The sequence below is a fragment of the Triticum urartu genome, chromosome 7A (genome assembly GCF_056163025.1).
Source record: "Triticum urartu cultivar PI428250 chromosome 7A, HENAU_Tu73, whole genome shotgun sequence".
NCBI classification, from domain to species: domain Eukaryota; kingdom Viridiplantae; phylum Streptophyta; class Magnoliopsida; order Poales; family Poaceae; genus Triticum; species Triticum urartu.
The window spans coordinates 640,628,418-640,653,783 of NC_141879.1; the positions used below are offsets into that span (position 1 = coordinate 640,628,418).

A 25,366-nucleotide genomic window follows, 5' to 3' on the forward strand; every position below is an offset into this window, starting at 1 on the left:
TTGAAGGATTGAAAGTAAGAGTAGATTGAATAACTCATGGGCCTTCTCTGGCGTACGATGACGAATGGAGAAATAACGAATCTTCACACGCGGCAAAACCGAGAAGCTAAATGTTCCTTTTTTTTGTGCACACAGGGTTTTGCTTGCACATATAATTCTCACTGACTTTAAATGCATACTATTTTATCTCTTGTTGCAACGCAGGGGCATATGTGCTAGTTTGATAATAATATGGCGTGAACAACACAAAATTAAAGATAAATTTAGGACGTATGTCAATATCGCCAAGTTTACTCCATGCTCATTCCTGAGCATTCAAGATGATAAATAAACGTTAATTTTGTATGGATACTAGTAAAATTAAACGACTGACACCTAAACTATTTTCACAATTTTCTAGTACAAGTATCACGTCCGCGTCCAACGACAACGACGTCATCAACATGGCGCGCCCACGATCGCGGCTCCATCGCCGCCGTCATCCACAACCACACCCGGCGCAACATCGAAGCTCGTGCGTGGTAGCGGTACTACTACTACTACCTCGGACGAGCAGCTCCGGCACCTTCACGAGCGCAGCGCGCCCGGTGGTTGGCTCTGCATGCATGCCCACCAGATGCTCGGTCAAATGCTGAAGACCGGATTTCGAAAGGTAAATTTTATTGAGCAGTAGACCCTTTTCCAGAGAATCCCGTGCCGTGCCAGGATGGGAAATCCTTCTCATGTTGAAAAGCCAAGCATGCATCCTTCTGTTGTTTTGGCCAGTCCCCTTGATGGTACCACCCAGTCTTCAGATTCAGATGACTGCTACATAACGCCAGGAAAGATACCTGCAGTAAAATATTCTGCTGATGAATTTTCAGGTTAAGTTGTCTAATAAAACCAATTGGTTAGATAACACTAGGAGTGCCCATTAAATTGTTATTGCAGGTTGATCTCTTACTCCTGAATTCATTTTTTCCAGCAGAATATAGTCCATCTGAATCTGATTCTGTGGAGTTGGACAATGTTCATGTGCTTTCAAAGGATTATGTCTTATCAAGACGATGCCATCTCACAGGAGAACAAATGGAAGAAATTGAAGCGTTCGTCTCAAAAATTCAATCTGAACCCGGTGCTTGTGGTAAAGATGAACAAGACCAATGTGTCCGACTACCCTGATCTGGTATGTTAGGTTCGAACTCTATAGGAACTGCTAAATTGCCTGCGGTTACGTATACCTCTCTTATTGACACTTTAATTGTATAAACCCTGAAAGATACTAATGGAACAATGAAACGAATATTTGTTACTGAACCAACGGTAATTGGTGTTCATAAGCTACGGCAGCATTGTATATACCCCATCTGTCTTTTAATCAGGTAATACATAAGGAGTACGCGGGTGCATACTTTCCACCCAGAACTTGATTTGTCACACTCAAGGTGCCTGAGAATAGCAAGGGTTGGCAATGCAAATTCTGCATTAGACCTGATGGCGGACACAACCCTTATTTGCGTGACTTTGTCCCTGACAATCATGTTCGGGAGGGAGATCTCTGCCTCTTCCATCCAATCACAGAGGTTGAGGCAACAAACTTCACAATTATGGTCCACCTGCTTTGCAAAGCTGGAAGAGCTCCCAAATCAAGGTAATGTTCAAGAAACAAGTGTATAACTGTATTCTGTTGATGTTTCAAGAAATCTCATATTTCAAGCAGCTCTCTGTCAGGATGGTACCAGACAGTTAACCATCAACAAGTGGAATTTAGAAAAGTTGCACTGTATTTATTTCCCTGTCATACTTGTTTTTACAGTTCATTTTACTGTTGAAATTCTTGACAGGAGACAATCCACATGAATGTGCATCTATCTGCTCAGATCAACGGGAGACTTCCTCCAAGCTTCATTATGTCTTATCAAGTAGGTGCGGACTGGATGAAGAAGATGTGGCTGAAGTAGATGCTCTTGTTACGAAAATTCAACCTGATATCACTTTTCTTGTGGTTCAAATGATGAAGAGCAATGCCAATGGATCACAACCTTCTCTGGTAACTAATCTTGTTCCTATTGTGCAGTGGGTAACTCTATTGTTTTTGCTTGAGATTGAATAGTGCAACACATATTGATTTGTTTCAAAAATAGCTTTTTGTAAGATTCACAACTAGCACCTCTCATTTCACTAATAGTCTTGATGTGTTCAACAAATAACTGTCAATTGGCACATGAACATTTTTTGGTTGCTCCGTGAGCATATTTTATTTTCTCCGCACTGATTTTTGGTTTCTGCCATATGCAATTAGAGTTGTGGTTTTCAAAGCTTCGTCATAAGAAAAATAATGATTCAAACGGATTGTGATCTGCCTATAATAATACTACCTTTAAAGAGCTTGTCACTCAAAGGCAGCTGTGCTCTACTACCTCTGTCCGGGTTTAATTAGTCCCCCTTGTATTTTGAATCAAATTTTGATCATAGATCTAACTAGCAAAACACAAGTTAGATGCCACAAAAAATCATATTGTTGATTCATATTTGAACAAAAGTTTCTAATGGTACTATTTTTACTGTATCAAAATTTGACCCAAAATACAAGGGGACTTAATAAATCCGGACGGAGGAAGTAGTTGTTTGTTACTCCCTCTGTTTCTTTTTAGTCTGCATATAAGATTTGGTCAAAGTCAAACTTTATCAACTTTGACTTAGTTTATAGAAAAAAACATCAAGATTCATAATATGAAATCAATATTCTTAGATGCATCATGAAATTAATTTTCATACCATATAGCTTTAGTATTGTAGATGTTGATATTTTTTCCAACAAAGTTGGTTAAACTTTGCAAAGTTTGATTTTGATCAAATCTTATCTGCAAACTAAAAAGAAACGGAGGGAGTACAATTCTCTAGCAACGATCAGTAGCCTGTATGACGTCACATTATTGTCTTTTCCTAAAGAACACAAGAGATGAATATAGGCATAAGTTATCAATAAATAATTATTTTCTTGCTTACATGTGGAGAGTGAATTGCAAAAAACTCGACACTTCAGGCTAGGTTTGCAGGAACCACACATATACGAAATTGTGCCAAAAAGCACTAATTTTTTTCATAATTTTTTGCAAAAAACACTAGTTGCTTGTTTGGACCATTTTAAGTGCGTTTATGACAAGGGGGGCCCGCATCCGTCGACGTGGCAGCACTGTTCACACGACAACACCGTTAGATGGCGTTACACGCCGCTGGCGCACCAATTCGAGCCGGGCGGGTCAAACACCCCGAAGCGGTGCAGGCCCACCCCCCAGCCCTCACTCTCTCCCGTCCTTCTCCCTCTCTCTGCTCCCGCTCGTTCGTCGCCGCCGCCCCCTCCCACATCTCCGACCGCCGTCGCCACCGCGTCGCCATGGTTTCCTGGTCTGATGACGACAGCAGCGAGAACTCTCACCAGTATGCCGATTCAGCTTCAGACGAGGGCATCATCAAGGTGAGTTGCTCGAGCTCAAGCTAGGGTTAGGGTTGCGATTTGGGGATTTTTCTATTGAGCTTGATCTGAAGTTTTGTTGCCTTTCCTTTGCACCTCCAGATCCTTGAGACCATCGATGACTCCGATTTCGAGGGCACTGAACCTGATGTGTTGTGCAATGAACACTCCCTGCCAGCAGAGAGGCGTGTTGCTTTCCAGGGCATCCATACTGGCAGGAGGTTCTTTGCTTGTGATGTGAAGGTATGTGCCAAATTTATGCTAATATGGTCACTGTTTAGTACTGATTTTATAGTTAGCAGATCTGGTGTGCTAGTTGCTCAGTGAGTTCATTGTTTATATGTGAGCATGTGTAGAGTGTTGTCAGCAGATCTGGCCTATTAGGTAGGTTGCTAATTAATTATGTATTTTCTGTGATAATGGGTTAGGGAGGTCATTGTTTATATGCCAGTATGCGCATAGGGTTGGGAGCACTGATTGAGACTTCTTACTTTATAGCATGTGGATTAGTGAGCACTGTAATTGTTTAACTCATTGTGTCATATAGCTAGCTCATACATGTTTGTTTAACTCATTCTGTTACTTTATAGCATGTGGATTAGTGAGCACTTTACACCATTTGTTACTTTGTAGCATTGTGTTACTTTATACCTGTTTAACACTAAAATTACAGGAGGGAAGAAACTGTGGGCTAGTTGAATGGGTTGATCCATTTTGGCCAGCTACAGTGGAGAATGCATTGATCAAGTTGTGGGATAAGTATGAAGAGTGCAGGAGGAGCAAGATGGAGGACAATCTAGAAAGCTCATTTGCTGTTCACAATCTGACACAACAGAAGATCAAGCTGCACGCAAGTTATGAGAGGTTGGTTGAAGATGTCAACGGCCTTTTGGATGCCCAGGAGCAGAGGGCTCAGATGGGGAGAGGTAAGATGCAGAACAAACCTGATGAGAGCAAGCTGCAGGAGAAGTATGACATGCTCAAGAACCTGACAGTTGCTCAAGCCAATGTCATTAGAAACATGAAGTTGAAGCTTGCTGAAGAGAAGATTAAGTTGCAGGCCCACATTGATGAGCTTGAGAAGGTTGCCGAGCAGACCAAGCTGAAGCTGAATGGGATCAAGGCCATCTTAGATGAATGAGCAGTATAATGTAATATGTTGCTTATTAGTACCACCAGCATGGTTATGGGATGATGAGTACTATAATTATGGTTATGTAATGACTACTATTAGATGAATGATCTAGTAATATCTGAATTATGGTTATGTAATGTACCTATTTAGCATTAAGCACTATCATGTAATATGGTACTTATTAGTTATGATTATGTATGAATCTTCCAGTTATGCTGAATCTGATGCTGTTGGTTGGTTGGTTTTGTCAATGCCTAGAGACCCAAGACTCACTTTGGTGGGTTTTTCGACGTCGAGTGACCCTAGACTCACTTGGTTGGTTTTGTCAATGACGAGAGACCCTAGACTCACTTTGGTGGGTTTCTCGATGCCGAGTGACCCTAGACTCACTTGGTGGGTTTTTCGACGCCGAGTGACCCTAGACTCACTTTGGTGGGTTTCTCGACGCCGATAGACCCTAGTGTAAGTGCATCTAGTGCCACCCCTAGTTGGTTTTGGAGTATTGACGACAAACCTGGCTGAGAGACTAATTTGTTTGTGAGAATTGCAGGATAGCACAGGTAGAAGTCCCTCATTGATTCGGTTTTCCTACCAGAGATGACCCCTAAAAATGTATGAAGACATTAAAGTCAAAGCTGGTATGTGAAGACATTCACATTGAAGACTGTGACAAGAGAAGACATTGCGTGAAGACTATGGAGCGCGAAGACTTAGTTGTTTCATCGTTCTTTTTCTTCTTTGTTGAGTCATAGGAACCACCGTACTGTTAAGTGGGGTCCAAGTGAACCAGTCAGAATGACTGAAGTGATGCTTAACCAAAAAACTATGTCTTCGAGCGAAGACAATGAGAGCAAATCTTATCCAGAGCTGGATAAGTCAGCTTTGCTTGTAGCTCAAGTAAAGTTGCCGTGTGTGTTTGAAATCTGACCGTTGGAACACGTGTCAGTTCCTTAGTGACCCAGGATCATTTCGGACAAATCAGGTCGGGTTGCCTAGTGGCTATAAATAGCCCACCCCCTACACCATAAATTAGTTGGCTGCTCAGAGTTAGTGTACGGCTTTTGTCGTTTGAGAGCAACCCACCTCGAAGCCTTTGAGAGAGAATTCCTTGCGAGGACAAAGCCCTAAACAACCAGAGCCAAAGAGTGTTAGGCATCACTGAAGTCTTCCTGTCTGTGTGATCTGAAGACTTATTACACTTGAGGACTGTGAATCCTCCAGCCGGTTAGGCGTCGCGTTCTGAGCATCCAAGATTCATTGTGGATCGCCGGTGAACGAAGTCTGTGAAGGTTTGGAAGTCTACCTTGAAGACTTACCAGAGTGATTGGGCGAGGACTGGGTGTCCTTAGCTCAAGGGGAATAAAGTGAAGATGCGGTCTTCTAAGTTAAATCTCAGCCTCCCTAACCAGACGTACAGTTGTCACAACAACTGGAACTGGTCTAATAAATCATTGTCTTCAACGAGCCACTGGTTCTATCCTTCCCATCTCTTTATTTGCAGATTGGTCCTTGTGAAGTCATTGCCTGTTAGCACTATCTATTTATCTTCACTGTGTGACTCCTTGTTCTGATTGGCTTCATACTATCTTCCATCCTGATCTATACTGCCTAGCTGCTATTAGTCTTTGTGCTTTCATTTCATCGAATACTTGACTATGGCTTGCTTAGTGTAGTCTACCTTCCGCTCCATGGTTATAGGTTTATTTCTATCGTTTGTCTTCGAAACTTCCATGTTTTGGAGACTTTCATAAAAATCGCCTATTCACCCCCCCCCCTCTAGTCGATCACTAGCACTTTCACCTAGACTCACTTTGGTGGGTTTCTCGACACCGATAGACCCTAGACTCACTTGGTGGGTTTTTCGATGCCGAGTGACCCTAGACTCACTTTGGTGGGTTTCTCGACGCCGATAGACCCTAGACTCACTTTGGTGGGTTTCTCGACGCCGAGTGACCCTAGACTCACTTTGGTGGGTTTGTCGACGCCGAGTGACCCTAGAATCATAGTAAGCATCATCATCATCCATCTAAGCCAACATCATCACTAGAATCACCAACATCACAGCCAACATTTTCAGGTTCTCACATCCATCTAAGCCAACATTTAAGATAAACATCCAAGTTCTCACAAGTCACAACCAACAATGGTTCAAAGCCAACATAGGCATCATAGGTTCTGAAAGCCAACAAAGGCATAATCTAGTTGAAAGCCAACATAGGCATCATAGGTTCTGAAAGCCAACAAAGGCATAATCTAGTTCACAGCCAACACGTAGACATCACATGCCAACAAAGACAAAGGCATCTAGTTCTCAAAAGCATAGAAGTACTCTTTCAACTTGAATGAAGAAGTCCTTTTTCTTCCACTCTGTCTTGGAGCTTGAAAAGTTGACTTGTTTCCTGCAGCAGAGGTAGAGGCTGTACCAGCATTGGTAGCTTTCTTCCTGGGAGACCTCCTTGGAGGAGCAGCAGGTGTAGTGGCAGCAGGTGTAGGAGCAGCAGTTGATGGAGATGGCCTCTTCCTTGGTGGTGCAACGGCTGTAGGTGCAGTAGTAGATGAAGATGGCCTCTTCCTTGGTGGTGCAGCAGCTGTAGATGCATTTGTTGTTGAAGTAGAAGCATGTGACCTGTTTGGCTGCATTTCAAAAATAGTTAAGGCTTGTGAGTTACAATGGAGACAAAATAAAGAGAATTGAGGTGTTACTATAACTAACCTGATGCTGGTTCATTCTCATAGCAAGAGCTGGCTTGAGGGGCTTGGAGCAAACATTGTATCTATGCCCTACAAGTTTGCAGTTGCTGCAAGTAATAGATGCCATCCTAGATGCATCTCTTGGTGTTGGCTTCTCAAATTGGTTTTTTCCTCCTCTTTGTTTGTTGCTTCCCAACCTTGTCTTTGAATACTGGAGGCTCTATGTCCTGAGTTCTTGTCCTTGGCCACAGGTTTGGACCAGGCACAGGAAATATGATATGTGCAAATGCATTTTTATACATTTCCTTTTTGAAGAAATCAGCAACAAAGTCCTCTGGCTGCAACTTAGCTTTCACTATTGCAGAAACTGCATGATGGCAAGGCATAGAAGTCATATCCCATTTCCTACATCCACATGTTCTGTCCAGAAAGTTCACTGAGTAGGTGTTTTCTCCACTAATCACTTGGTAGATTTTAGGACCAGCCATCAAAGTCTGGCACCACCTTGAGTTGTACTTTGTCTCCTCTAACATTTCAGCATAGGTAGGGCAAATCTCCCAATTTGTTGTCTCCGTCTTTTTTCTATTCTTGTTAAATTTGGCCATCAATTTTGTCCTAATTCCTTCTATCATGGTCACTATTGGCTTGCCTCTGACATCTAATATCATTTTATTAAACACCTCACTGATGTTGTTCACTACCAGGTCAGTTTTGCAACTAAAATCCATAGCATGCCTAGCCCAAGTATGAACAGGGATTTTGTGAAGCCATGTCCAAGCTGCCTTACACTCTCTTTTCAAAGCATTCATTGCATCAAGGTGTTCATTCTCAGTATAAGAGTAGCTAGCTGCATCCATGTGTTTCTTTAATTCATCACCTCTAAAACCAGCAGTTTGGAAATTTTGATAGATATGTCTAAGGCAGAATCTTTGTGGACAATTGGGGAAAACATGGTTTATTGCATTTAAAAGCCCCTGTTTGAAACAATGGGAAATAAAGCTAAGCATTGGTCCTATAAACAATGAAACAATGAAGCTATAGCAATGTGCATATGAAACCATGAAACCTAGTGCAATATTGTATGAGAAGAGAAGTTTACCTTCTGCCTATCAGAGATGATGGTATAATAACCAAACTTCCCACTTTCTCCACCAAGTGCATCTTTAAGCTGTGTTAAGAACCAGGTCCAGCTGTCTTTGTCCTCTTTGTCAACAACTCCAAATGCTATAGGGTAGATATTATTGTTCCCATCCCTTCCTATTGCAGCAAGGATCTGTTGACCTGTTGACAGCTTGATAAAACAACCATCTACCCCTGCAAAGCTGACAATTGTGAGAACATAGTGTATGTAATGTGAGAACATAAACAATTCACAACTTAGTAAATGAAATGTACCTATGAATGGTCTGCATCCATTCAAAAACCCTTCTTTGCAAGCACTTAGACAGAAAAAGAGGCCATGAAACCTAGGGTTTTTGCTTGGGTGCTCTGGTACATTCCTAGTAGTAACAATACATCTAGATCCTGGGTTTGTATCCAACACAACCTGCAAATAATCTCTTATTCTAGTGTATTGTCCTCTCTGATCTCCTTGGACAACCTTCAATACTTGCTTCCTAGCCCTATAGGCCATATGGGTGGACATCTCTATTCCATATTTCTTCTTCAGTGTCTGCATTATTGTGGTGACTGGTGTGCCAATATCAACTCTCATCATTGCCTCACACTGGTGTGCAACCCATTTTGCAGTGACCTTGGTGTTCTCTTCTACTGCTGGGCATGTGTGCACAAAATTTGCCTTCCTTATGCAAAAAGTAGTCTCATTTGCAACAACAGAAGCTGCAATAAAGAAAGGGCATTTTGCATTTGTGCACACAACTATGATGCTATCATTGCAGTTTCTGTGGAACTCATAATTCCTATTCTGAGTTATGTGCAATGTCTGAATTGCTCTCCTAAACTAATACACGTTGAGGAAATAAAGTTTTCTGCAAAACTGCTCCTCTGGGTTCTCTCTCTCCTCACTGTACCAAATCCTTGGCAAAGGTCTCACTAATCTGCTCTTCCTTCCATTGGGCAGAACAAATTGTACTTCCTCAGCTCCATCATCATATTCCTGCTTCAAAACACCAAGATCTGGCTCCTCATCTGATGATGGTGCCCAAACATCCTCAAATCTCTGTTCCAAGCTAGAATGTGACCTCTCTGTTGGCCCTTTTCTAGCTTTCTTCTTCTTTGTAGGCACCTCTTGCTGCTCCACCTGCTCATCTTGCTCCACCTGCTCCTCTTGGTGCACCTGCTCCTCTTGCTCCACCTCCACATGCATGTTGCCCTTCCTCATCTTCCTCATACACTTCATCTACATCAGTGTCTCCATCAAAATGAATGAGTGGATCCTCTTTTTGCTTCCTCATCTCATTAAGCCTCTGAAGATAGTCCTCATCTGCATCCATATCTGAATCATCTTCAGTTAGAAGAATTGGTAGCTTCTGCTTAACCTTATTTACATGCTCAGCTGCAATCTTATGTTTCCTAAATTTGGCAATCTTTGTTATCCTCTTCAACTCCATTAATGTCTCCAGTTCATCCTGATCTGCTGCATTGGATTGGTCCATGGCAGCATTTGTATCCAGATCATGGTTTGTGCTCTGTTGTGTAGTGTAGAACTGCAATGGCTCTGGCTGACTCTGTATTATACTTTTTGGTGGTGATCTTAAGAGAACACCAGAAGGATTTACTACATACACAGGGTTCTCTCCTATATGGCTCAAAGGAACATGCTCCTCAACCAGATAGCCTGAGTTCAAATCTGCAGGTCTTGGATCAGTGCCCCTAACGACTGTCAAGTTCACTACATGCTGATCATTGTTAGCAATATGGTCAAGCATTTCATCCACCTTATCATCATCACAAATTTCATCCATTACTGTAATCCCCCACACCAGGATCCCTCATAAAATACATGAAATCATTAAGCCCATATCCCTCTGTCTCTATTAGGGCAACCAAATTATAATATGTTATGTCTGAAATGCAAACTGATCTCTCCAAGTTGTCTCTGTCATGGAAGTGCATTCTAACTTCCCAAACATCATCGTTCAAACTACACACAAATAATTAAAATAGCTTAATTAACAAAGCACTAAAACAGAGCACCAATGTACTGTAAAAAATGCATAATTCCTAAAACAGAGCACTAAAACAGAGTAATCAACATTATAATTGCTACAATACAGTACAGTACACTCTGAAAACAACAAACACCTTCTCAAAACCACTGTCAAGTTCTAAAAACCAGTCAACTTCACTGTCAAACCAATGCAAACTGATCTCTCCAAGTATAGTACCCTGCTAACTACTCTGCTGACTACATCATCAACTAGCTACTCTGTTAACTACTCTGTCAACTAGCTACTCTGTTAACTACAAATCAACCACAACTAAATCACAATTAAGAGAGCACCAATTAACAGTGCCAAAAAACCTAACCCTAACCCTAGAATCGATCTACAGGAAGAGGGAAGAGGGAAGAGGGAAGAGGGAAGAGGGAAGAGGGAAGAGGAAACTCACTAGACGCCGCCGAATGACGAGGCAATCCGGTGACTCTCCGACGGATTCTCCTTCACTGCCCTGGCCCAAGATCTTGCCGCCGCATATTCGAGACAGTGCTGAGGGCTCTGGCTGGGGCTGCTCGTATCCGACGGCCAGCTAGGGTTTGAGCTCCCACATATATCTCCCACAGGTGGACCATCGTCTCCAACGCCGGCAGACCCGCCGCAGTCGCCGCCTGCGCCGCCAGCCGTCGCCATGACTGAGAGGAGAGAGTGCGGGGGAGGAAAAGAGAGTGAGAGGAGCGGACCGGGCGGGGTACGGCTCGAAGACTAAGCGGCCCGGCTCGAACCGGTGCGCCAGCGGCGTGTAACGCCGTCTAACGGCGTTGCCGTGTGAACAGTGCTGCCACGTCGACGGATGCGGGCCCCCCTTGTCATAAACGCACTTAAAACGGTCCAAACAAGCAACTAGTTTTTTTTGCAAAAAATTATGAAAAAAATTAGTGCTTTTTGACACAATTTCGTATATGTGTGGTTCCTGCAAACCTAGTCTGAAGTGTCGATGTTTTTTGCAATTCACTCTACATGTGGAACCAGGACAGTTAGCTCAGTTTGTCATTGCATTACTTTTCTTCTTAATGTTTTTTCTTCCTTGTCTATATAATCAGGTCATTTGTAGGGGTTATGGAAGGGCACATTTTCCCAAAGGAAGGCAGACCATCACACTTAGGCTCCCAGGAGAGTAGAAGAAGTGGCATGCCATTTTCCACATCAGACGAGACAGCGGTGGGTGCGTCCTCTATGGGGGGTGGGTAGACTTTGTCCGCGAAAACCATTTGCGCGAGCAGGACGTCTGCCTGCTCCAACCAATGGACAAGGGTGAGGGGAGAAGGTTCACGGTGATGGTCCATTTGCTTCCCAAGGCAAGAAGCACCAGCAGGTCCAAGGGTGGAGGTGTTGCTCTTTGCTCGAACAACGGTGGAAGTAGCAGGAAAGCCACATCAACATCCTGTGTTAAGGCGAGACCAGTTGATGGTATGTTGGCTTACCGACCTTAAACTCAATTTGTGCGTGAGTTCTGTGCGTCTGCTTAAATTTGTAGGCTCTAGAAGAAAGTGATTTCAGTTTTTCAACTTGGCATTTGTATGTTCTCAAGTTAAATCTTATCTGCAGGACAGTCGGATGACTCTAACAGATCTGGATACGTGGTACTAGGCGACGGTACCTGCTTGACCCTCCCACAAGAGAAGATAGTTGCTGAAAGGGTGAAGGTGATCCAATCTGAAGCGCCCATTTACGTGGCAATCATTGATAAGAGCAGTTATAAAATCTCGCTCAATTTCCTGGAAAATCCATCCTTGAATCCATGTTCTGGTGACTGCCATTGATTCATCTGTTGCACCTGGAAAACAAAAATAGGACCTGGGCGCCATGGGAGATGCTCCTGGTGGTGGTCATCTTCCAGACGGGACGCAGACGCTGGTGCTCCGTCAGACTGGGTGGAGCAAGGCATGGCGTGCCGAGATGCTCGACAGGCGGATGCTACCCGGGGGAGGGTGGCATGAGTTCACGACCGACAACCGCCTGCAGGCCGGAGATCTCTGCCTGCTGGAACCGGTGAAGGGCGAGGTGCTTGCCATGTCTGTCCACATCATCCGCCGTGAGCAGTACTGTTAACTTAGCATGCGGCTTCCGTGTGAGGGGCACTCAAGGGCGCTGGTGATGATATATACATTGCTCTTTTCTGATGCTATTTTGGTTATGGTTTGTTCTGTGATCATTCATGGGTGTGTCTGGTCTGATCTCCCATTGATGCATGCAGTGATATGCACCAGTACATTTCTTAGTTTGTTCATTGTCATCGATCTTTTGCTTCCAAGAAAGAAAAAAACTTGAGTCCTGGCTTGTCTTTTTGCTGCATTTCTCAGGTTTGCCGAATGCATGGATGCTTTTGTTACTTCAGCCTTGATGAATGTAATGTGTTATAGTTGTGCCGTTTAGAAATGATTTTTCTCTACAAAAGTACTTAGTTTCTGCCCAAGATCCTTCGAAAAGGGCACAGAGGGCCATGGTTATTTTAGAGTGGTTCACACGGAATGAACACCCTGAATTTTAGAGAAACTAGGAAGATAGAGAAAGGTTCGTCAGTGCGTAATTTTGCCAATTTCACATTAGGGGAGTGAGGGACGGTGCCCGAAAGGATTCCGGCGGCGACAGTGGTGGCTTTACTCGGGTGCAAGACACCGAACGGATAAAAGCCTACTCTTTACAATCGTGTCACCACGTCAAAACGCCTTCATCAAGCGCTCATAGATCACCCTTTATTCGTGTGCGTGCAAGCCATGATCGAAACCATCAAAGCAAAGAAGTCACCCTCAATCCTTCTGAAGATTGACACTCCATAGCAAAGGCGTGTGTGTCTCCTCGGAATTGCTTCTCCAATCACTCACCTGGAGAGGATTTGGAACAAGATTGACTAACTGCTTGCAACCTCTTCCACCAGAATCTGCATTGACGGGGACTTACCTTATGAGATTCGGCATCGCTACTCTTGTTTGTTGTTATGGACACCGTTGCTGCTCTGTTTGACACGACACTGCCTGCCGGCGAGAGGTGGTGAAGGACATTGGAAGATTGCAGGCAACTTTGGGAGCTTCCATTTACGCAGATGATGTTGCAAGTGAGATGCGCGCATGCAGCTGAGCGCCTCCTTGAGATCTTTGAAGCAGCAACAGGGCTCAAGACCAACTGGTAGAACATTATAGTGTTTGTTTGGGCTGTCTGATGATCCAGGTGCTGCTGCCATCTTCCAGGCCTCTACTCTACCCAGATGATCATCTCATCACCGTCCTTCCGGGGCTCTCATCGAGCCGCTGGATGCTGCCCTGCTGAACTGCTGTTCAAGCATTGCAATGGACGACGCCTGACTCTTCGTGATGCAATTACTGACAACAAATGGATGCCATTACTATGGATGCTATGGAAGGAAAGAAACGTCAGGATCTTCAATAACCTGAGAAGCGCTTCTGTCCTGTGCTCCTAGACTGCATGCAGCACTGGGCTCAATTTGTTCCCAAACCTACTCATGTATTGTTGTACTCCATCAATAATCGCGTAGAGCCCACCCACTCGCTGTTATAGTACTATATGACTTCATTGATGAGCAGCTAAGATTTTGCGCACAAGAGCGCATCAAACAGCTCAGAAAAATCGATCTACACATAAGAAAATCTTAATTGCCCAATCACCTATACTCAAATAGTTCAAAATGGCCATCCACCCATATAGAAGGGCATCTGAACCTATTGCATAATCTTGCATGGCACAGCAGAGCCGATGAACCGCTAGCGGTTGCTCCTACTTTCAACCAAAAAGCATGCATGAGATAATATATATTACATAAAAAGTATTAAACCCTCAGGTATAAGAAAAGCGAACTGGTCAATAGCCCAGTACGGTATCAACTCTTTCTACTCCAGTACAAGTTGCATTTCCCAATCCTTGATTGGCATACAAGTCTGCAAGATAAATAGAAACCAAGGGAGCTCATTGCAAGATGGTCAATCGGCCAACCATCTCCCCTCCTCGCCATCGCATTGTCATATTACATATCACAAGATGGGAGGCGCCTCCGAAGTGAAGATTAATCGACGCAGGCGTCTCCAGTTGAGGTCGAAGCCCTCAAATGTTCTCGCTGGATACAGATCGTCCAAATGCTGATATGGTGTAAGCTTACACCAACAAAAATGCGTAACGATCCGCTCACAGTTGCGCATCAGCATCCATGCTGGATTTGTCGGTGTCGCTACCGGTAGGTGTATGAACCGATTTTTTACTGGATTTGCGAGCTCGCTGGGGAGGCCTGCTTGTTCCAGGGCTTTTGGGTTCGCCCTTGCGCTTTCCAATGAGCCCCAAGGCAAGTGCTTCCAGAGCTTTTGCTGTGGGAGGCCTGTTTCTGGTTCCATGCCTCCGGGAATCCGCCTGCGGAGCCAAATCAGCTTGTGAACTAGCAGGTTGCACCATAGCCATGGGTCGTTCTGCTACCTCTGGATCACGGACCTGATCGCTGCTGGAAATGGTGGGAGCTTCCTCAGCCATCATGTAATCATCATCGTCTGATAAAGTGACACATACAATTGCACCTGTCATGCTATCAAGTGGTGTCTCCTGTTTAACCTGACCAACCGAACTACTAGCTTGAGCCCCTTTCGCAAATTTTGTCTCGCCGATGGTGATCTTTGAATGAACTTCAGGCAGAGCATCGACCTTGCGCTCAAATGATTTGTCCTCATATAAGTTCTTCATTTTCATCTTCTCACTTGACCTGTCATTGGTAAGAGTGTTTGATGCACCTCTTATCTGCTCGCGTGGCTTCTCTGTGGAACATCTTGCAACCGTTTTGATCTGAGAATTACCAGAAACATCACCGACAATTGATTTTGATGAGGTTGGCAGTGGCTTGATTTTCTCTTTGATCTGAGAATTACCAGAAACATTACCAACAGTTGGTTTTGATGAGGTTGGCAGTGGCTTGATTTTCTCTTTGATCTGAGAATTACCAGAAACATCACCAACAGTTGGTTTTGATGATGTTGACAGTGGCTTGATTTTCTCTTTGATCTGAGAATTACCAGAAACATCACCGACAGTTGGTTTTGATGACGTCGACAGTGGCTTGGTTTTCTCTTTGATCTGAGAATTACCAGAAACATCACCGACAGTTGGTTTTGATGACGTTGACAGTGGCTTGGTTCTCTCTTTGATCTGAGAATTACCAGAAACATCACCGACAGTTGGTTTTGATGACGTTGACAGTGGCTTGATTTTCTCTTTGATCTGAGAATTACCAGAAACATCACCGACAGTTGGTTTTGACGAGGTTGACAGTGGCTTGATTTTCTCTTTTGCTGAACCAACTCCCTTGGAGAAAGGAAAGCTGCGCCGGCTGGTCTGGTCATTGTTACAGCTAGATAATTTTCTGCGCTTTGACACTGGTGATAAATACTTGCGCCTTTCAGTTTTTGTTTTGGGCTCAAATAAGCATGTCAAATCAATTTTGTTACCACTGCCATTAGAAGAATGACCATTGACTGGAAAATCTGAGCATGATGCAGTCACCATGTTTTGCAACGAATCAACTTGGGTTTCTTTCTTTACATTGTGCACTGAAAAGATTTCAGTGTCGTTAACATCAGTTGTAACTGGTCCACGATATTCATGGTCATCTGACAATCGACCATCTGCATCTGACTCCTCCGATGAACTGACAGTCACAACCTTGCGTGATTGGCGTGAAGGGACAGAACGAACTTTTGCATCAGCAGGTAGTCTCCTCATCTCCCTGACTCTGAAGGGCTCTTGTCCTTGTACCAAGGTAGTATCAATAATTGTGAACCTTGGAAGCTCCTGATTACCATCCAAAGGATCATCTTGGTTATTTTTCATGTCTGTGTCATAGCCATTTTCCTCAAAAGTAACATCATTACCGAATCCACCAACCTCTAGGTCAAGAAGGATGGGATCCGCTGCCACTCGTTTAAGGACATCACTCACAGAATCAAAATAATGAGTACCTTTAGTGAGTTTACTTCTTGAGAATTTCTTTATACCTGGCACAAGAAACACAAGGGAATTCTTCGTTGTGCTGACATCTTTTGGCTGCTCTGAATGCCACCCTCTTGCAAGCAAACGGGGCCAGACAGCTTCCCAGAAAAGATCATTTGATCTTGTCTTGCTTCTTCTGAAATCGCCTGTTAAGAACTTAATTATCTCTTCCGAAGCAAGGGATGAACAGTCTTTGCCTGTAGGTATGTCAGGATGATTTGAAGGAACTTGGTTTGGCTTAGATGGGTCCAGAACAAATCCAGTCAAATCACGTTTCTCTTTACCAATTCCAACAGCCTCCACAAGAGCTTCTGTTCCAACAGTGGATTTCAGAGCAAAGACAAAATCTTCTAAAGATGTTTGTCCATCGTTGAAAGATTTGAAAATCTGCAACATGTGAAAGTAATACAGTTCATATGACAAATAAGATCCTTTTCAAAGGTTGACTATACTAAGAAAAAATCCATCCATGAATTATTGAATTATATGTCAAAATATTTTATGCCATGGAATTTGGTGGTTCTCCCATGAAATTAAGCTAGGAAAAAAATGCAAGTTACAGAAAGGAAAATATTTGTCTTTGGATCATCACAAAATTTGACTCATGTTTATCCAAGGAACAATAGCTTAAACAATCCAAGCACTTTTCAGAAAAAACTAGAAAAGAACCCAGAAAATCATGATAGCCAAATGCAGTGCACCTAAAATGGTTTTGATTTTCACGTTTAAGGTTCATATTCATAACAGGAAACCTATATAAATGCACCATAGTTAGAACTACTTATAAACAAGAGCAGGAGAGCACTACATGCAGAATAAAAAGATCAACAGTGTTATTCTGAACAGCAAAATTGATTGCTTTAGTGAAACATAACAATGTGTAAGGTGCCATATAACATGAAAGATTATTGTGTCTAATAAATCTGAATATGAAAGTTCAAACCAGAGAGCATAATTTAAAAAAACCAGATCACAGAGTCAGTTGAACTGGGCACAAACAGAACGGTTGAGTTCAATGGATTGGTTTCCCTCGAAGACTTGCATGCATAAAAAATGAACATGTGTGCAGCACCAGCAAGAACTCTTCTATATAAACAAAGAGAAGCAAGAAAAATGCAGCTAGCGCAAATGACACACTCTAATGTTCAAGAAGTAGCTGGTCTGACCAATCCAATTAGCATTCAGGTACTTGTACACACTGAGGGAGCAACAAGCATTGCTTAGATCCCTACACAGCAATGGGGGCTCATCGACGGCTGTTGTCACCGACAACTTCGGCGACAGCGATGTGGAGATGGCAGCAGAGCAAATTGTGCACCAGCCGTGAAGGGTTTGGCCCCGATACCATGTAGATGAAATTACGGGGGAATAATCATGTGTGTTCCCAGGGATACACTTTTTTATTAACTTGCAAATAGACCCTTACTAGAAATATACGAACATGTTGGGTTGACAATACAAACAACATAGTATTAAGTTGAATATAGTGCTATTGTTGAATCTGAGTGGCTAGTGTTGACAACCAAATCAGTGAATAGAACACGGTGGCTGGTCAACAACCAGTTCCTTTTAAATAACTGAGGTTCCCTGCCCTGGGATCACTAAAAACAGAGACTAGTATTGGCCAAGTTTCGGCAATGAATGCAGATAGGCATAGCAATAGCAAAAAACTCCAAAATCATGAGCATTTCAATTTAAGGTATGTCAAACCGCATGCAATAAAGGCACTCGTTTGGTTCACTATGTTAAAAGATGTTAAGCCCTACACTATAGTATTCAACGATACACATAATTTGGACTTACTCATTCCTTTCAACCATTCATTATAAGTTACAAAGAAAAACTGAAGAGATTTTTTTCCACAGAAACACAGTTTTTCTAGGGAGCCACAGAAACACAGCTAATTCTAGTAATATACACAAAATAGTGTTGAAAGTGACGGTCAGACTAACAGAACCTCAGCCGATCATGTGGATAATTTCATGCTGAGTCATTCCATAAGTATTAGTTAACCAGCTACAACAACCAAAGGCAGACAAGATCATTTTTTGTTGTTACATAGGCTAAGTTGCAACATACCTCCACCAACGAATCATGAGCTTCATCGAGTATTACAGATTTAAGACGAGAAATAATCTCCTGCTGCCGCCAACTTGTAAAAATGCGTTCACCGAGAATGCATCTCCTAGTTCGTGCTTTTCTGCAATCCGACCATCTTCTATACGCGTCTCTTTTGTAGAACTTTCCATAGTAGTAGGAAAGCACATCCCCAATAGTCTTGTTACCAAGGAACCTGCTCAACAGACTTAGATTTTTGCCGAAAATGTAAAGCCCGAGCAGAAAACATTCTGCCTCAATACCACTCCAAAGGGAAGCGGATGCACACGGCAGCGGAGTAAATTGATCAATTTCCCCTTGCTGCGTCATTGGCTTATTAGTAAAATTGTGGCCTTCTTGAGTAGAACATGAGGCCAAGTTCTCGGCATGTGCTTGATTACTGCCAGATTCTACATGATCTACAGGCACCATGGGCTGTGGATCCTGATATGTTGAATCATGGTCACTCGTATCATTGCTGGTTGGATAAACTGAGTTTACAGGATGATCCTCATCCTGGCTGATGGCTCTTGCTTTGGTTTCTGAAGAATGATGCCTTCCTAATTCTTCCTCCTTACGGACTTCACTTGGTTCCCATGTAACTGGTATAGCTAACCCAATCGTAACAGGGTAATCAAAACCAGGTAGCACGCTTCCAAGCGTGCTGGTCATGAGCTGCTGACGCTCATCCTCTGTGGACAGATTCGGGATTTCTGCCTGGTGGTCACTCCCAATGCACGGACATACAGGTGCGTCATCATATATCACATCTGAAGCAAGGGAAACTTCCAGAGACGGTTGGTGTTCACCACTGTCTTCGAGTTCAACTGAATCCATCTACCAAAATCAGAACAAAAAGTAATTAGTTTAGATCACATATTTAAATTTGTATAAAGAAGATGCATATCACCGACATTAGTAACTAAATTGACATTTTTTGGAAGAACCATAAGGGTGCGCCGCTAACATAGCTCTTTGAGGACTTCAGCGAGAGAAAACAGATATTAGAAACAGTTGAACACATACAAAATTTCAGGCCTAAGTACCATCCGTTAAAATCCTTACATATACTACCAGTAATCTTAGGATGCAACACCTCTGTACCTTCTGATACAGACTGCGCGCAACAAGAAAGTAGCAAACACTTCTAGGTAGAAACTTAACGCATGTTCTAACATCGAGCAACTTTAGTAGAATCGTAACGCATGCCAAAGCTCCACATTAACCCCGGAAGCAACCCACGCTCATGCGAAACATCCCTCTCACACAAGACTGAAGGCCAAATTTGGGGGGGGGGGGGGGGGGGGGGGGGGGGGGGGTGTGCAAACTTTGGCCGAAAATAAACATTTGCAAAAGGCTTGTTGTTCATGTCACAGTTTCCAGCCATGCCAGCAACGATACTAACAAAGATAAAACGCAACCTCGACGAGGGCAACGAGGGCTAGCTTCCAAGCTTCGGAAAGGGCCACGACAGGGTGGCGAAACAATGCTGACCAAACAATTACCACTAACCACCCCACCAACAACGAGAGTAACGCGCGCTACGACGGGACGAACAAGCAAGGGTCGGGGCGCAGCGCAGACCTTGCGGTTGCCGGATGACGCGGCGGAGGAAGGCCGGACGGAGGGGGACGGCGGCGGCGGGGGAGAGCAGGAGGAGGAGGCGACCCCGCGAGGGATCTGTCGCGGGCGGTTGCGCTCGCGCGGAGGACGCGACGTGGGGGCCGGCGCGCGGGAGAGGACGTGCGGGCGCGTCGCCGGCGCCGGCCGTCGCTGCTCGCTGGCTGGCGCGGAGGAGGGAGGATATACGTGCGGTGGAGCGGGGCCGAGCGCCGGCGCTGGTGGTGGTGGTGGTGGTGGTCGCTGCTGCTGCAGAGACGAGACGAGAAGGGGATCGCCAGCCAAATCGACTACCGAGGAGTCAGTCCGTCGCGCGTGGCCGCCAAGGCCCGCTCACTCCGTTCGGTGCGGCCCACTAGCCCAGGCCAGATCGCACGGGCCTCCTTCTTCTGCCTAAAGATAACTACTCCCCTAAAAAAACTTAAAGATAACTACTTCTCAAAAAACAAACCTAAAGATAAGTGATCTAAAACATCTGGTACTAATTTACAGAGAGAGTACTAGTAGTTATCTTCTATTGTCGGGCCCACAACTGAAAATCGGTGAGGGGTGGGAGACTTTTGGAGCCTGTCCCAAGAGGGATGCGCCTTGCAATGTGTGCTCGTGTAAGAGTCGTTTTGAATCCTATAAGAGTTATAGTACAATCCAGGCAAATAGAGAAAATCTCTGAAAAACAAAAACTTGCCATCCTTGTAACACAGAACTAAACATGGCAATTTTTGGGATGTTGGCAACAACAAAAATTTCGTTCACATATGTTGATCATAGTATGGGCAAAAATACTAACCAAAGAGCGGAACTGCCGGGCATCCACCTCCCGCATCCTTGCCCGCTCCACCTCCCAACTTCACATGTCCTCCGCCGCACAAGGTCGATTCCCTGCAAGAGACAACATTGATGCCCCCATTGAAGGAGCAAGGTCAAGCGTTGGCAGAAAAAAGGGTAAAACATCATCCGGGCATGTAATATAATGTGTTCACGACAACAAGATATGTCGACTCCCAACAAATCCCCAAGTCCATGTCGTACCGATCTTTCTGTTCCATTAAGAAAAAGCAAAATCGTGTGTATTGGCATCGGAAATCAACATGCATCGTGCCCCCCACACCCCACTGGCCCCTCTTTTCCTTCAGCAAAGCAAAAACATGTGTGCGGTGGCTAGAGAAAAGGCTTGCCCCGCTACTAAATTCAGGTCATCGTCTAGTCTCCCTCTGGTGAAATCGAACGAACGCCCCAGAGAACCTCTCAATTGCGCTAGAATGTAACAGATGGAGTAGTAAGGCAACCAAAAAGGGCCATCGCTTGAACCAAAATCCGTGCTCGTCCTCGCATCGCCGAACCCCCAAAAAATTTCGAGCCGGAAATCCGTTGCGAATAGGTGAGGAGGAACGATGAACATACCTTGCCCGAAGGAGCGCATGGCCGATTTCAGGGGGCGTCAGTGTATTCTCTAGATCTCACGAAGGGGCGTTGGCGGAGCGAGCAAATGTGGTTGGCTGCAATGGTGGGGATATAGAGATGGGGTGCGGTGCTGGAGCGAACGATGAGTCACCACGCCACGCTGAGTGGTGCCACGCTGGCAATGCACGGAGATTCAGATGAGGTGTCATACTGAAGCGAATGATCAGCATCGTGTCACGCCAGAAATCAGTTTCTTACCTTTTTCGTCTTGCCAACTAGTATATATATATATATATATATATTATATTATATAAATACCCAGACGAGCATATCCAACTAATCTCGTTCAATCTAACGACTGATTGCCTCAATGGCAAGCGCTAAACATGTTTATCGCGCAATAAATATTATACCAAATATCAATATCAGGGATAATCACATAATTATCATGCAGCTAATATTTTATCGAATACAGTTAATATTCTACCAATATCTTTAAAACATATATTCTACTCCTGTCCGGTGAAAAGTGTACATATAAAATTTTTAGGACAAATTATGAAGTTGAGTAAAAAATGCATTGGAAAGGTGCAAGCCACCAACTCTCGTCTTTAATTACCAAACCCCCAATGAGCTAAATGCATGTACTCCCTCCGTAAACTAATATAAGAGTGTTTAGGTCACTAAAACGCTCTTATATTAGTTTATAGAGGGATTAAAAATTAAAAAGGCCATGTGTAGAATGTTATTAATCTTGATTACCGTGTGATGATAGAGAAATATTTTTTTTACTTTAAGTGCATTGAAAAGATAGAAATACACTCTTTTGTGGACAAATTTTAAAGCCAAATGTATACTCTTCACCGGACGAAGGGAGTACTCGTTTACTCAGGGAGTACCAAATATGAATGTGTATTGCACGTACACCTTTATTAGTTATAGAAATGAGATGGTGTGTATCTGAGTTCCTAATTAAAAGAAAAGAAATGTTATTTGATAGTTGTGTAGGAAATTTCTACGCATCCACTGTTGGGGAACGTTGCATGAAAACAAAAAAATTCTACGCACACGCAGGATTTATCCATGAAGATGCATAGCTATGAGAGGAGAAGCATCTACATACCCTTGTAGATCGCTAAGCGGAAGCGTTTATCAACGCAGTGGATGTAGTCGTACACCTTCACAATATGTCCCGACCAAGTACCGAACGTATGGCACCTCCGTGTTCAGCACATGTTCAGCTCAATGACGTCCTCGTCTTCTTGATTCAGCAAGAGAGGCGAAGTAGTAGATGAGTTCCGGCGGCATGAAGGCTTGGTGACGGTGGTGGTGAAGAACAATCTCTGCAGGGCTTCGCCAAGCACAACGGAAACTATGACGGAGGATAAACTAGAGGGGGCAGGGTTGCCGGCAAATGGCTTGGTGAATCTTGATGTGTTCTGGGTGCTAGCCCTGCCGCTCTATTTATATGTTGAGCCCTGATGTCTGCTAGAACTACGTCGGTAATTCCCCAAAGAGGAAGGGATGATGCAGCACATCAACGGTAGGTATTTCCCTCGGTGATGAGACCAGGGTTATTGAACCAGTAGGATAACCATGCAACACTACGTGAATGGCACCTGCACACAAATAACAAATAGTCGCAACCCAACGTATTAAAGGGGTTGTCAATCCCTTTCGGGTAACGGCGTCAGAAATTGACAAACGGATGTGAGAAAGTTGTAATAAGTTGATAGATCGAACGCCAAATAAAATAAAGTGCAGCAAGTTATTTTTGGATTTTTGATTTAATAGATCAGAAAATAAAAGCAAAAGAAAATAGATCGCAAAGGCAAATCTATTAAAGAAGAGACCCGGGGCCGTAAGTTTCACTAGTGGCTTCTCTAGAGAAAAATAGCAAACGGTGGGTAAACGAATTACTGTTGGGCAATTGATAGAGCTTCAAATAATCATGACTATAATCCAGGCAATGATCATTATATAGGCATCATGTCCAAGATTAGTAGAGCGACTCCTGCGTGCATCTACTACTATTACTCCACACATCGATTGCTATCCAGCATGCATCTAGTGTATTAAGTTCATGGAGAAATGGAGTAATGCAATAAGAACGATGACATGATGTAGATAAGATCTATTTATGTAGAAATAGACCCCATCTTGTTATCCTTAATAGTAACGATACATACCTGTCGGTTCCCCATCTGTCACTGGGATCAAGCACCGTAAGATCGAACCCATCACAAAGCACCTCTTCCCATTGCAAGATAAATAGCTCAAGTTGGCCAAAAAAAACCAAATATCGGAGAAGAAATACGAGGCTATAAGCAATCATGCATATAAGAGATCAAAGAAGACTCAAATAACTATCATGGATAAAAAGATAGATCTGATCATAAACTCAAAGTTCATCGGATCCCAACAAACACACCGCAAAAAGAGTTACATTATAGGGATCTCCAAGAGACCATTATATTGAGAATCAAACAAGAGAGAGGAAGCCATCTAGCTACTAACTACGGGCCCGAAGGTCTACAAAGAACTACTCACGCATAATCGGAGAGGCACCAATGGACATGATGAACCCCTCCTGATGGTGTCTAGATTGGATTTGATGGTTCTGGAACTTGCAGCGGCTAGAATTGATTTCTGTCGACTCCCCTAGGGTTTCTAGAATATTGGGGCTATTTATAGGGTAAAGAGGTGGGTCGGGAGGCAACCGAGGTGGGCACAACCCACCAGGGCGCGCCTCGGCCTCTAGGCGCGCTCTGGTGGGTTGTGCTCCCCTCGGAGCACCCCCAGGTGCTTCTCCGGCCCACTGGATGTCTTCTGGTCCAAAAAAATCCACAAAAAGTTTCGTTGCATTTGGACTCCGTTTGATATTGATTTCTTGGAATGTAAAAAACATGCAAAAAAACAGCAACTGGCACTTGGCACTATGTCAATAGGTTAGTACCAAAAAATGATATAAAATGATTGTAAAACATCCAAGAATGATAATATAACAGCATGGAACAATAATAAATTATAGATGCGTTGGAGAGGGATCAGCATCCCCAAGCTTAATTCCTGCTCGTCCTCGAGTAGGTAAATGATAAAAACAGAATTTTTGATGTGGAATGCTGCCTAACATGCTCATCTCATATTCTTTTATTATAGCATGGACATTTGGACTTTTATATGGTTCAAAGCAATAGTCTAGTTTTGACATGAGACTTAAATACTCAAGCATATCAACAAGCAACCATGTCTTTCAAAATATCAATGCTAAAATAAGTTATCCCTAGCCCATCATGCTCAATCATTGATCCATTCATGAAACACACTCGCATATTAGCTACACCCAATGCTCTAGTACGATCATAGTGCCCCCTAGTTGGTGCTTTATAAGAGAAGATGGAGACTCAAATTAAAAATAAAAATTGCATAAAGTAAAAGAAAGACCCTTTGTGGAGGGAAGTAGGGTTTTGTAGAGGTGCCAGAGCTCAAAGTGAAAAACATAGAGATAAAACATTTTGGGAGGCATGCTTTTCCTGTCAACGAGAATGACCGAGAAGTTCCCAATACTTTCCATCCTAGATAAATCATAGGCGGTTCCCAAACAAAAATTAAAGTTTATTCCTTTTTCAACCATATTTTCACTTTCCATGGCTAGCCGTTGATACGTCTCCAACGTATCTACTTTTCTAATGCTTTCCTCTTGTTTTGGACTCTAATTTGCATGATTTGGATAAAACTATCCCCGAACTGACGCTGTTTTCAGCAGAACTACCATGGTGTTGTTTTTGTGCAGAAATAAAAGTTCTCGGAATG

The 25,366-nt window shown here is 43.5% G+C and overlaps 3 protein-coding genes and 1 pseudogene across 4 annotated transcripts; 2 read left to right on the top strand and 2 right to left on the bottom strand.

Annotated features, from left to right (window-relative positions):
• Positions 1-706: 706 nt before the first annotated feature.
• Positions 707-12,551, top strand: LOC147960957 (B3 domain-containing protein Os03g0619600-like; annotated as a pseudogene).
• Positions 2,749-4,628, top strand: LOC147960958 (uncharacterized). Its single transcript, XM_087537330.1, has 3 exons — positions 2,749-3,457; positions 3,557-3,697; positions 4,128-4,628. Exons 1-3 carry the CDS (start codon positions 3,200-3,202, stop codon positions 4,593-4,595), a joined length of 867 nt encoding a protein of 288 aa, XP_087393456.1. The 5' UTR covers positions 2,749-3,199; the 3' UTR covers positions 4,596-4,628.
• On the bottom strand, positions 6,894-8,997 carry LOC147960959 (uncharacterized). Its single transcript, XM_087537549.1, has 3 exons — positions 8,676-8,997; positions 8,380-8,594; positions 6,894-7,223 (listed from the first exon to the last, which is right to left on the bottom strand). The coding sequence occupies exons 1-3, from the start codon at positions 8,995-8,997 to the stop codon at positions 6,894-6,896; spliced, it is 867 nt and encodes a 288-aa protein (XP_087393675.1).
• A 1,641-nt stretch (positions 12,552-14,192) lies between the features above and the next one.
• Positions 14,193-21,654, bottom strand: LOC125525733 (uncharacterized). Of its 2 annotated transcripts, XM_048690737.2 has the most exons (4): positions 21,554-21,654; positions 20,940-21,031; positions 18,515-19,369; positions 14,193-16,822 (listed from the first exon to the last, which is right to left on the bottom strand). In XM_048690737.2, exons 2-4 carry the CDS (start codon positions 20,973-20,975, stop codon positions 14,594-14,596), a joined length of 3,120 nt encoding a protein of 1,039 aa, XP_048546694.2. In that variant the 5' UTR covers positions 20,976-21,031; positions 21,554-21,654; the 3' UTR covers positions 14,193-14,593. The 2 variants fall into 2 exon arrangements, with proteins under 2 accessions (XP_048546694.2, XP_048546695.2); XM_048690738.2 differs by lacking the exons at positions 20,940-21,031; positions 21,554-21,654 and adding an exon at positions 20,117-20,446.
• Positions 21,655-25,366: the final 3,712 nt, after the last annotated feature.

Coding starts and splice junctions, on each gene's coding strand:
- LOC147960959 (XM_087537549.1), bottom strand. CDS start 8,997: ATGATGAGAGTTGATATTGGCACACCAGTCACCACAATAATGCAGACA. Junction 8,595..8,675: donor TGGATGCAGACCATTCATAG/GTACATTTCATT, acceptor TCAGCTTTGCAG/GGGTAGATGGTTGTTTTATC. Junction 7,224..8,379: donor TCATCTCTGATAGGCAGAAG/GTAAACTTCTCT, acceptor TTTGAAATGCAG/CCAAACAGGTCACATGCTTC.
- LOC147960958 (XM_087537330.1), top strand. CDS start 3,200: ATGGCGTTACACGCCGCTGGCGCACCAATTCGAGCCGGGCGGGTCAAA. Junction 3,458..3,556: donor CAGACGAGGGCATCATCAAG/GTGAGTTGCTCG, acceptor TTGCACCTCCAG/ATCCTTGAGACCATCGATGA. Junction 3,698..4,127: donor TCTTTGCTTGTGATGTGAAG/GTATGTGCCAAA, acceptor CTAAAATTACAG/GAGGGAAGAAACTGTGGGCT.
- LOC125525733 (XM_048690737.2), bottom strand. CDS start 20,975: ATGCGGGAGGTGGATGCCCGGCAGTTCCGCTCTTTG. Junction 19,370..20,939: donor CCCGGCAGTTCCGCTCTTTG/GTTAGTATTTTT, acceptor TGATTTTGGTAG/ATGGATTCAGTTGAACTCGA. Junction 16,823..18,514: donor CTCATGATTCGTTGGTGGAG/GTATGTTGCAAC, acceptor CACATGTTGCAG/ATTTTCAAATCTTTCAACGA.